Raw genomic sequence first — 12,923 nt, forward strand, 5'->3', positions numbered from 1 at the left:
CCCAGAGATCTATAGCGGGAAGAGACAGGGGTGGTCTCATGTTTTTGATCTCAGTAAACATTATAGGAAGTCTCAAGAAGGTTGTATGTACTTCCCATAATTGCCTTATTCTGGAAGTAAGTCTGGAAAACAACACCAAACTTATATTAATTAACTGTTATAACTCACAGCAAGAAGAGTCCCCTAATGAGCATATTTACTGGCTGTCAAAATTTTTAGAATCCTATAAAGACAATCAATCCACTTTTTGTTATTATATCCTGATGGGTGATTTTAATGTGCATTTATGTAATCTAAATTGCCATTATAGAGATAAGGATGGCCCACAATTCACAACCCCTCAACATTTTGAACATAGTTCCAAAGGGGAAGCCTTGGAGTCCCTTTTGACTAATAATGAACTGTATGAAGTTGGGTTCCCGGACAAGAATATCCGTGTCCCCACGTATGATGCTAGGGACTGTGAATCTATTATAGATTACATATTTGTATCTGCAGGGCTTTTAAGGTATGTGATTTTTTATAATGCTTTACGTTCCTGTTTTAGTGATCATAACCCGGTGGTAATGATATTAGCTAATGTTTTCCCCCTTATGGATAAACCAGCTCTGAGATCTGCCTTAGTTACCGTGAAAGTTAAAGATCAGGGGAGGAGATTAAAATGGAGTAAGGTAATCCCTAAAGATTTTTTTAAGTCAATCTCCTCAAAGGTTGGCCCACATTTAAGCATATGTGCTGATCCGCCATCTTATGGCAGGGATGTAATTACGGCTTTCGAAGCTATTTGCTCACAAGTGGCCAATGAACTTACTACGAAAGGCAATGTTAATAAAAGTAAACCTGCCTGTGGTTGGTTTAATTATATTTGCTCCGCAGCTCATAATCGGCTTAAAAAAGCCCTTAATGACAAGCCTAGAAATAAAGGGCTAGTTATCCTCTTAAGGAAAGAGTATTCGCAAGCAATTCAGGCACGTAAAAGGGAAATTAAACAAGATGCATGGGTAGCCTTAATGGATAATGCAATTCTGAAAGATGGCTCTAAATTTTGGGAAATTATTAATTCCCCTCTGCTATCTGGCTCCCAGAATTCTGTGCTAGAATTGAATATCTCTGAGGAGGATTGGTTAAGTCACTTTGAAAAAATCTATGGGAGTAACCTTGAGCTGGAATCCTTTGTGGTACCAATTTCTAGTCCTCCCCTCCCCTTTATTAGCTTTACTATTGAAGAGGTGGAGAAAGCTATCGAGGGTACGGCCGGGCGCAAGGCACCAGGCCCAGACGGGGTGCCTTCTGATATGTATAAGGCTGACCCTAAGTACTGGGCTAAAATATTGTTAAATGTTTTTAACTCTGCGGCCGTAACAGCTCTCCCGAAGTCATGGTCCCAATCGATTATAATCCCTGTGTTTAAAAAGGGCCAAAGGGGAGACCCTAGATGCTATAGGCCCATATCCCTGCTGGGCTCTTCGTTTACAATCCTAGGGAAGGTTATTTTGGCTAGGATATCAAACTGGGCTACAGAGAAAGGAGTAATCTCCAATGCCCAGTATGGTTTTAGATCAGGGCGGGGAACAGAGGATCAATGTCTTAATTTACACCTAATTGTCGCAAAGTACACAAAAGCTTCAGGGGGCTCGATTTTTCTAGGATTTATGGACCTGTCCACGGCTTTTGACCTGGTTAACAGGTCTAAGTTATGGTCTATGCTCCTGGAAATGGGTCTGGACAGGCCCCTTGTGTACTTCTTGGCAGAATTACATAAAGATTTGAAAGCCTCAATAAGGATGACTCAGGAGGGGAAATGTACTGCTAGTTTTAAATCTGGTAGAGGGGTACGTCAGGGTTGTATTCTTGCCCCTATGTTATTTACATTGTACATAAATTCCCTTGAAGATAATCTGTTAACTGCATCTCTTGACATTCCACGGGTAGATGGTGCTCCTATACCTGTACTTCTCTATGCGGATGATACAGTTTTATTGGCCCGGACTCCGCTCGGGCTACAAAGATTACTGAATTCTTTTGGGGATTTTATGAAATCTTTGGACCTTGTGGTTAACAATGGTAAATCCCACATTATGGCACTGGGTAAGGGAAAGAATCTCCCCAAAACGTTTTATTGCATTGGGAACTCCTGTGTCTCCCTTATAAAGAGGGAAATACAATCTGTCAAAGAATGGCAAAGTTTCCCTCTCATTTTCCACACATATACATGTAAACATCAAATCACATTCCTTCCCACATAAATTCAAAAGCTAACACACATTTCTATTGGTTAAACATTTCAACCCTTTCCAAATGACATCAACTTCAACCCTTCCCCCAATCTGCCTTCTGCCCGTTACCATAGAAACAGGTCATGGAACACTGTACTGAGCACACAGGTCACAAGTTCAGCACACACAATGTTGCTAATCAAGACAGCGAGTGTGCTTGACTTTTCAAGATATCAGCATATCATATATAATGTTCCTTACAATCAGTCTTTGTTAACCAATAAGAATCATGCATTTAAAAAACAGAAATATACACCCTACCTTTCAGTGTAGAAGGTTGTCAAACAACCAATCATTTCTTGTCTTTTTTCAAAATTGCATCTTATCAACCATTTTAGAAACATCTTACTTTCCAAACTGCCTTTTCATTTACAGAGACCATCTGAGTGCATCCAGACCTCCTTACAAGATGTTTAGAGTGTGGATTGTGGGACACAGCTACATTTTTCTGGAGCCAAAGGTATGCAGAAAACAAAGGCATTCACAAAGACCTAGGTTTGCCAAATGTAGACATTAAGTGGATTGGACAGAGAGGTTTAAAGTGGCACCAATTGATGCCACTGGTGAAATCCTTCATGCAAATCCAATACCCTGACCTCATAATAGTGCACTGTGGTGGCAATGACCTAGGCACTTTGACTGGGGTAGGTCTGGAAATGCTTATGAAGGACACCTTTGCAGAACTGATTTCACTTTTCCCTAAAACTGCCTTTGAGTATTCTAACATATGCCAAAGGCAGAAATGGAACTGGTCCGATCATTTTTGTCCACAGATTGAGAAAGCTAGGAAACATGTGAATAAATCTGTTTCTGCTTTTCTCCGAGACTACAGAATGGGGTCCATTTGCATTAACAATCTGCGCTTTCATATGCAAGAGATGTATAGGAGAGATGGAGTACACTTTACTGATGAAGGAAACAGAGTCTTCCTCAACAACTTTAGACTCTGTATAGGTACTTACTTATAAGTACCAAAAACTCTCAATGAACACAACAGCTCTTTTTAGAGCCACTCAAGAACAAAACACTTAACCTTAATCCTTATCTCCCAACAATTTCATGTTTTTTTCCCTTGGATCCGCGCACCCAACGCGAGAGAGTTTGCGCATCCAACGCGATAGGATGCGCGCACCGTGCGCGCATTTTGAAGTTTTTTTTTTAAAAGGGGGCCCCAGGGGGTCCTTCTGGGACCCCCTAAGCACCTCTAGAGGGTCAGAGTATTTCCACTCTGCCCCCTTTATATGTTTTACACACTTATTCCCCTTGCTTCTTCAACCTCGCTTCTACCGAGGCAGAAAATGGCCGCCAACAGTTCCTGGTTTCGAATGTAGAGAGCTGCTCGACAGCCAATTAGCATTCAGCGTGCGATCCGGAGGGTGCGCGCTCGGTTCGGGGAGAGTGCGCTCAGGGTGCGCATAGGGTCCGTGGATCCTCCACGGCCATAGATATATATCTACATTTAACTCTAATTTTCTCAGGATCTACTAAACATATTCACACCATTTATGCAAAAGGCACGAGTCTGAACTGAGGACTACCTCTTTGCCAAATTTGGTGTCATTCCGTTCAGCGGTTCGGGCTGTAGATGCAACAACAGATCCTATGGGAAATTGCATGGGAAAAAACATTTTGGGACTCCCCTTTTTTCTCGGCCCCCGCTTGACGAATCACCACGAAACTTTCAGTGTAGGAGCGGAGTGGAGCTGGCCAAAAGTTTGGAGAATTTCGCAAAAATTTGTCAACCGGCGCCAAAGATATTCCCAATAGAATGTTGCAGATTTCCTATGGAAAATAGGTCCTAACAATAACTATCTACTGGCGATTGCCAGTAGATAATATATATATATGTATATATATATTTATATATATATATATATATATGTATATATATATATATATATATATATATATATATATATATATATATATATATATATATATATATATATGTACATACATATATAGCCATTTGTGGTGCTGGAGTTGCTAGATGGAGCCCTCAGTGCTACTGTTTTCTGTGCTTTTTTTAGCTGTAGTAGTAGTAATAGAAGTCCAGTTTGTGAATATCAATGGGTGTACTCTTTAGTGTGGGCAGATGTGCCACAAAAGGGAGAGGGGCTGCTCCATTGTATAGTCGGATAGACAGGAATGGGTAGAGGAGAGGTGAAGTCAGTTGCCTAACCAGTTTTCCCATGGGCTGCTAGCCCTGAGGTAGCCACACCCCGGGGGTGGGCTAAGTAGGTTTCACCACGAGAGAGTGGTCTCACCATCTTGGGAGTGGACATAATGGTGCATCCTCGAAAGGAAGATATCACTCTCTCCAGGGAAGTGACAGTATGTGGGAGGAAACCTGGTAGGCCATGGGCTATCAACCGCATCCTAAGGGCATTTTCTGAGTCTAATAGAGGCACCCTTATCACCCAGACCTCAGATCTCTACCAACTGGAAGAAGGGCCGAAGAATGACTGCCCTGCTTCAATGAGGAACCAGCAAAAAGGAGGCTTCACTGAAGAAGGCTGCACCTGTTGGCTCGTGAAGGAAGAGTCTGTGACTGTTGTGTCATTCGTAAGGAGAAGCAATCATCATATCCCAGCAAAGCCAAGAAACTCCAAGGGCTTGCTGTTTGCCGCTCAGGGACACAAAAAGCTGAAGAAGCCTGCTGGGGCAGGTTGGTAGCCCAAAGTTTTCAAGCCACTACCATGGCTGCCCTGCAGCACAAAGGAACAAGAGCCAAACCACAGAGTTGCACCTGAGTTCTCTGAGCCCAGGAAGGCCATCTGAGAGCTGCTGGGACCCTCAGAAGGTGAGTTATCAACCCACGAAGGATTGGCCTGGGACTGCCACACAGATCGACTGGTAGTCCAACAGACACTGGACTTCTGCCAAACTTGAGAGGACTTTGTGGGATGTAGACCCTTCAACCAGGACCCCATCACCATCTTCCTGGACCGAGGAATCCCTGCAGGAATACCCCCATCAACCATTTTGCATAAAAAGAATCCTTGGGGCATCTTCAGCATCCTTCATCCATTGAATCAGGACCACTCCATAGTAATCCATTGCAACATGGATAAAGTGCAAGGAACTGATTGAAACTACTGTTTCTAAGGACCTTGCTGGTACCCCTGACTTGCTCCCTGATGGAGGTGGTTGACACAAGTACTTCTAGCTGACTGCATTGACACTTACCCAAGTTTTAGTTGGAAAAGTTTTAAGCGTAACATTTTGTTTATTTTGCCAAGGCTTGTTGATGGTAGGGTGAACATTATTTGATTTGATTTGTAATTACTTGCAAAATCCATATCACTGGGACCCTCCAGTGGGCCTTTTTGATCCAATGTCTAAATTCTAATAAATTACTTTTTTTTTATTTAGTGTTGGATTTCTTGAGTGTGGTGTTGATTTCTTCTTCAATTGTGTTGGTGCTGTTTAAATACTTTACTCTAGTTGTGGAGTTTGTAGCCTTGCTTCTCAGTGCCACAGATACCCCAAATTGAGCTGCGGTTTTAACTTATATATAATAATATAATACATCTCATTTCCTCACACTCCTATTCAACGTTTTTCATTTGAAAACGAGGCACTACATGCAGTATTGAAATTTAATATACCAAAATCAATATAGATTGCCTTTTTCTGGCTCTTTTCACCCATACATTTTAGCATATTTCACCTGCTGAAGTCTGTCATGACAAAACAGCAGACTTTGTGATAAATATCACAAAGTTCATCATTTGATTACTCTAAAAACTCAAGTTTGCACAGGGATATGAATTATCACTCTAATTGGGATCTAGGGCTTACAACCCTCCTTGCTAGTGTTCTATAGTTGACTGATATACTTATTGCACCCAGGAAACCTGAAATCCTGGCAATACTTAGATCCATTTACAAGTTTTGCCTATCATAATAGGGCATTATGGGGCATACAATATGGATTTTGGTGATTTACTTGAAATAATCTGCATATCTCCAACATATTTTAGCAAGTTTGACCTGCTGAAAGGTATCTGGTGAAAACTGTAGTGGTGGAAAACGTTTGCACCAAACTCTGCACCACATATTAATTGTAATTGTAAACTCTATTTATATAGTGCTGACTACCCCTGATGAGGCGTTGAAAGTCTGCGGCAAATAGCAAGCTAGTCTGGAACCAAAGGTTAGAGGTAAAAAGGTAATAGATTAATAAACATTTTTTCTTTTAAAGACAATCTCAGTTCAAAAAGGGGTTTACTCAGGTGCCAGTAGTGTCTTGCTAACTTGCAACCAGGGTCCTAATGTGCTAAGAAATTAACTCATTTCTGTAGGGTGAGGTATACACTACTCAAAGAAGTAACATGTACAACATATCAATCATTTACTCCTGTGTCTCCCTTATAAAGAGGGAAATCTGCCACCACCAGCATTGCCCTCTACTAAATCAAGGTGGTTTGTGCACATATATTCATCATGGACCGGACTGGTCGCCTCCTTAAGCCAGCTTGATGGAGTTAGAAGAAGTGTGTAGGCTTTACAAGAAAATGAAATCAAAAAGCCAAAGAACTACACTATGGGAGTATTATTACTGTAGAAAGTGATTGGATCTGATCTATCGGATCTACCCATGCAGCTTTCTGAATTATCATTTATATGTACATCAAGTGGTACCAGAGGAGTGTTACTCATCCCGCTCATTAATAACCTTGTGATTTGTCCAAGCATAAAGACATCAAGGACAGAGGAGAAAAGTGAGAGTCAACAAACATAATGTCTTGTGTAAATTGTGACCCTTTTTGCTCCTCTCTTCCAGTGTGTCCTGGGTTTTTACGTAGAAGCTACTTTTGATTATAATGGTGATTTTTCCATGCCTGTTACACCCTATGTGATTCACTTCCAGGGACCCGAGTTGTTGAGGTTCCCTCCTCAAATGCCATCAATAAACTGTCGATCATTTTCCAAATACATTACCTGAAAAGTCAACATCCCTGTATTTTCTGTACTAACTAATGCATTTTATTAATATGACTTCCCGTGATCTAGATTTTTAGTTGCCCTAGCTTCATACCACTATGATGGTGTTTTTTAGGTCGAGCTTTCGAGAACTCTTGTATATACTTTAGTATATATACTTTAGTATATACTTATATGTTTATGTACTTTGTGGGCTCTGAAGATCAGCCCTACGACTTGTCTGCCTCTGCTTAGGGACCAGCAGAGGTCAGTAAAATACCATAATCTCTTTAGCATTCTATAGATTCCAGTCCATAGAAACAGTCTTCCATGAGCACCCGTAGACAATAATATTTTTTTCAAATCTTATTTTTTCAGTAATATGACCACCGAAGGCCCCGATTTTATATAAAAAATAGAGCTTTGGACTATACCATTTTCTGCTGAAAGGCAATATTTCTCTCAATGTGTTCCCATACCTGGTGTGTCACGCAGTTCGGTGCTTACTTTCCAAACAATGTTAAAGAACAGTAGATGTTTCAGCACCCAGGCTAAAGTGCTGAATAGCTAAATACATATAGGGTCCCAAAGGCGAGACCGATTGCATTGCAAATGCACGTTCTACATTATATTTACTACTTGGTTGCATTAAAGCTATTCACCATTATCAAAATAACGTGAAGCCCTAAAAAAGGATTACAACCTAAAATACTTTGGAGCTTCAGTGAAAGCATGCTTGACATATTTATTAGGAAGAATACATGTATTGTAAAAATACAGTGAATGTTGGACTATAATCAATAAAACTGCAAATGTGTATTTGAATGTGAAACAGAATACAAAGTGGCTGACCCAGCACTTTGAGATGTTGACTATTTTAGTGAACCGATTTTCTTTTTCCAAGCTACAATTTCTTGTTCTTAGAAAAGAAACAATCCCTGATTCACTTTTGTGGGAGGTTCCAGCGACATTGAAGACAACATCAGGGATCCCCTAAATAATACTGCCTCTCATGCACTGAAAACGATTACCATTACAAAAACAAATATGAGTGGAGTAACTTTCTGTATCCATTATGAGGAGGAGTATAGGGCACAGATGCAGGGTGAATGCTAGTAGAAAGGAGAAAGGAGGAGAACATACGGCTATTTGCCAAAAGCAGGCACTATCTTTGAGTATTAAGAGGTCACTGTACATCAGTGAAAGGTAAAAATGCTAAGGACATGTGTCTGCCTAGGCCCCCATTATGAGTTTCCTCCTCGGAAATAGCAGTTTTTGTCCCCATTGGAATGGTTATATCTGCAGGAGTGTGCAGTTCTCTTTACTTCAGCATGGTGATGTGACTTCTGTAGGCATCTAAAATCTCAGTGTGAATGTTCGTGGGGAAAGTGATCCTCTTCTTCTTCACACAAAGGATGCAACTAGCAACTAATTTATTTCTGCCAGGTTAATACATATTAAAACATAATCCTTTAATATCTCTCGTTCATATGAGCTTGAGAAACAATTTCAGAAAGCTAATCCCAGGAGCGAATGTAATTCCAAATACATTATCAAAAACACACAAAAAACTCAATATTATACAGTGTGTAACAGATAAAGCACCATGCAAAAACATGTGAACGTGTATGTGTCCCAGGAACATGGGGACAGTCTGTTCCAGTAATATTGCTGGCTCCATTGGTGTCTGGGAAGCTTTCTTCCATACATGTTGAAAGAAACATGCACTAGTTGTATTGGGCACTTCTCAGGAGAGTTTGAGCTTATTATTCTATTCCATTTTGTTTTTGCTGGTGCTTCTGTAATTCTCCTGAGATTCTATATCCTGTGTTTATTTGTTTTCTATGGCTTTAAAGCAGTAATGATGCCACTTGCTGGTACACACCTGGGAATTGATACCCATATATGACAGATGATACCTTCTGGACCCTCTGCAGGCGGATTGTGATACCTTTCCTTGGATCTTTGCTTTTTCCCCACTTTATAATGGGTACTGGTACAAGGCTAGTACAAGACATGGTAGAAGATTTCCTTTTCACTAGCCGGCATCATTTTTGTCACATCCTGTTTTTTTTGTCCCCAAGACATGGTTTTGATCAAGTTTGCTTTGGCCTGGGAAAACAGATGCCTCTGTCCTACATTTTCAAAAGATAACATGTATGTTTGCATTACTATACCTGGATCAAGGATTTATGGCCGGAGAATACCTTAATCGTTGGTTATTGTCTTCTTGCCATTCAGCACATGTGTATTATTTAAGCCCTTTACTGGTATGGAATATGTTGTCGAGTTGGCCTTCGGGTCCCTGGCACCCCTGTCACTTGTTGCTGATCTACAGTTGTTGGATAGTATAGGCTAAATGGCAGTTCATCCAAGTGTGCCTGAGTTTGGTCCAGGGTCTTTGTCCAGGGTCTTTGTCCATTCAATAGAATAAATGTAAAACATTAATTGATTCACAAACCTTTACAGAAATCAATATGGCCCTAAATCACCTTTTAAATGATATAAGAAAGTACATCTCAGAAAAACAGTTTTCCTGAAGGTTTTGCTGCTTATGGTTCTTCATCACATGAACTGGATTCACCAGGAGATGTTTAAAACTATAACTAGAATTTTTGAATAAAGAGAGGTAGCTCGGTTTGCATTTATTTGTATTTAGAGTTCACAAGCATTATCATTAAAACCCTTCACAAGAGCACATCTAACACAACAAGCAGAAGAGAACATGCACAGTAGAATTTTTTTACTGGATTTTTAGTGAAGGAGTAAAACATATGCAGCAATACACGCCTCTGTGTTTCTAGAGTGACCACATAGCATGACATCAGATTAACACATACTGTCCTAAAGAGTACAGATTTGTGTTTAATTAATGAGCCTGGTTAGCTATGTAAGACACGTAACCAAACCTCTCCAAGCAGGGGCATATCTAGTGTAAAAAATACGAATTTGGAAATACTTGGGATGTTGACGAGTTGGCATGTAAGTTGACCTATTTGCTAGCCATTATTTAGGAAATGTGATTATCATTTGAGGACTATCGGATGCAATAGGTTAACTGCAGTGATCTTTGTTATAGTTGCCCTCACCAATAGGTTTCTTACTTAAGCAACAGTGGCAAACTCACCATTTAATCTTGGTCTCCTGACCTTTGGTCAAGGGTAGCAAAAGTGCCAAAAGCTCTATTGCAAACAAGTTAAATGAGAACCTTGCCCCCTGCCATGGGGAGGATGAACCTTAACTGACATGTATTGGGCATCCCTGAACCCTTAGCCCTATTACAGCTGCACCTGCTGCTCTTATAACAGCTGCACTACTGCCTTTGAAGACAAAGATACTTAACAAATCACACTAAATAAATGAACAATTAAATGCTTATCATTGGTCAAGCTTCATTTGGACAGTTCAAAGCACATCTGAATCTGACACTCCTGCAAAAAAATCTCCAGTTCTGTGAGTGACGTCAGATGACAACATGGGAAGTTGGAAAGTTTATTTTGCAACATCGTTGCAGAATACTGAACTTCACTTGTTCCCTGATCTTCTTCAGGGCACATTTTACCTCGCGGTTTCTGAGACTGTAAATAACGGGATTTAGCATTGGAATGACAGCGGCGTACAGCACGGCCAGTATCTTGTCTTTCTCCAAGGAGTTCATTGATGCAGGACCAATGTAGGTACATATCATGACTCCACAAAACAAAGAAACAACAATCAGGTGGGAGGAGCATGTGGAGAAGGCTCGCCGACGCCCTTCCTCTGAGCGGATATTGAGGACGGCTGATATTATGTAAATATATGATATACATATTAAGGTGAAAGGGAAAAAACCACAGACGATGGCTTCTATGAAAATCACAATTTCAAGTTTGCTGGTGTCAGAGCAAGAGAGTTGTATGATTGCCTTAATTTCACAGAGAAAGTGGTTGATGACATTGGAGTGTCCGAAGGACAGTCTAGAGGTCAAGATAGTATGTGCCACTGAGCTCAGGAAACCAGAAGTCCAAGAGGCCATTAAAAGTAGACTGCACAGTGTCTTAGTCATGGTTAGAGTGTAATGCAAGGGCTTGCAGATGGCCACATAGCGGTCAAAAGCCATGGCAGCGAGTAGGTAATATTCTGCGATCGCAATTGAAGAGAAAAAATAGAGCTGTGTCATACACCCAATAAATACTATAGCTTTGTCCTGGTTGAAGTGTATTTCCAAAAGTTTGGGAAGGGTAACTGAGGTGTAACATACATCTAAAAATGACAGATTGCAGAGAAAAGCATACATAGGTGTGTGAAGGTGAAAATCAGAGTACACCAACAGAATGATTGAAGTGTTTCCTATTACAGTTAGTGAGTACATCAGCAGAAACAGAACAAACAAAGGAATTTGCAGCTGTGGATGATCAGAAAAACCCAAAAGGAGGAATTCTGCAAATCTTGTCTGATTTTGGCATTCCATACTTATCTTACTAATGTGATCTGTTGGGAAAAGAAATCATTTAGTGAAATATAAGACATCAACAAAGTTACAATATGTAAAACTCAGGAAATGAACAAAAATGGAAATGTTAAGTAATTGAATTTCATACTCTGCATTCATGTTGTTTAAATGTAAATAAGCTCAAGGGGTTGCAATGGTTGAAATACATAATATGGAGAACATCAGTATTGCAATACACAAATATTACAAAATAAATATTAGGAACCAAAACATTTTGTCTACATACTTTGCATGTGAAATAAAACATTCTGTGACAAGAATATTCCATTGATTTTACTATATATTGCATTATTTTTAATTTATAAATCAATATTTACAATAATAATACAAACATAAATACATATGAATATTTTATGAAATAAAATAAAAAATCGAAATAATACTTTAAAAAACTCAAAATGCTGTTTAGCCATTCTAAACATGCAAGATTGTTCAATTATTTAATTTTACAAACAAAAAAATCAAAACAAATATTACCACTCCCAATTAAGCAATTGTAGGGACAATGTGAGATTTTTCAGGTGTCATATTTATTATTACCACTCCAATCTTAGCAATAGAAGGGGGAATGTTGCTCTTAGGAGGGCTCAGAGTTGCTATTACCACTCCAATCTACTCAACAATAGGGAAAGTGTTGCACATTGGAGGCATCAAATTTACTGTTCCCACTTCAAAATAAGAAAATTTTGGGTAGTGTTGGACTTTGGAGTGGTTAGAGTTACTATTCCCACTCCAGTCTTATCAACAGTAGAGCATTTGATGGACTTTGGAGGGGGCACATATACTATTCCCAGTCTAACGTGAGCAAAAGGAGGGAGGTGGTGGACTTTGGAGGGGTCATAGTTTTGATTCTCACTCTAATATAAACAAAATTATGGAAAGTGGTGAACTTTGAACTGGCCAGATATACTATTCCAACTCAAATCGGAGACACAGTAGAGAAAGTTCTGAACCTTTGAGGGGCAACTTTTAAAATTCCCACTCAAACATAAGCAAATGTAGAGAAAGTGTTGGACTTTGGAGGAGTTAGATTAAGGGGCATATCAGCAAGGGCCTGCGATAATTATCGCTCAGCGCTTTTAGCGCGAGGATAATTATCGCAGGTTAACGCTGGATTCTATTGCAGAGATAGCGTGCTATCAGCAATGCTTATCTCGCAATCGATAGGAATCCATGCGTTTGCTGGAAAACAGTGTGATTATCGCTGGAAATCCAGATAAGATTTT

At 39.9% G+C, this 12,923-nt stretch overlaps 1 protein-coding gene across 1 annotated transcript; it reads right to left on the reverse strand.

Annotated features, from left to right (window-relative positions):
• Positions 1-10,668: 10,668 nt before the first annotated feature.
• Positions 10,669-11,655, reverse strand: LOC146813246 (olfactory receptor 5AR1-like). Its single transcript, XM_085615337.1, has one exon. The coding sequence runs from the start codon at positions 11,653-11,655 to the stop codon at positions 10,669-10,671; it is 987 nt and encodes a 328-aa protein (XP_085471463.1).
• Positions 11,656-12,923: the final 1,268 nt, after the last annotated feature.

Source organism: Triturus cristatus, chromosome 7, assembly GCF_964204655.1.
Source record: "Triturus cristatus chromosome 7, aTriCri1.1, whole genome shotgun sequence".
Lineage (NCBI taxonomy): Eukaryota > Metazoa > Chordata > Amphibia > Caudata > Salamandridae > Triturus > Triturus cristatus.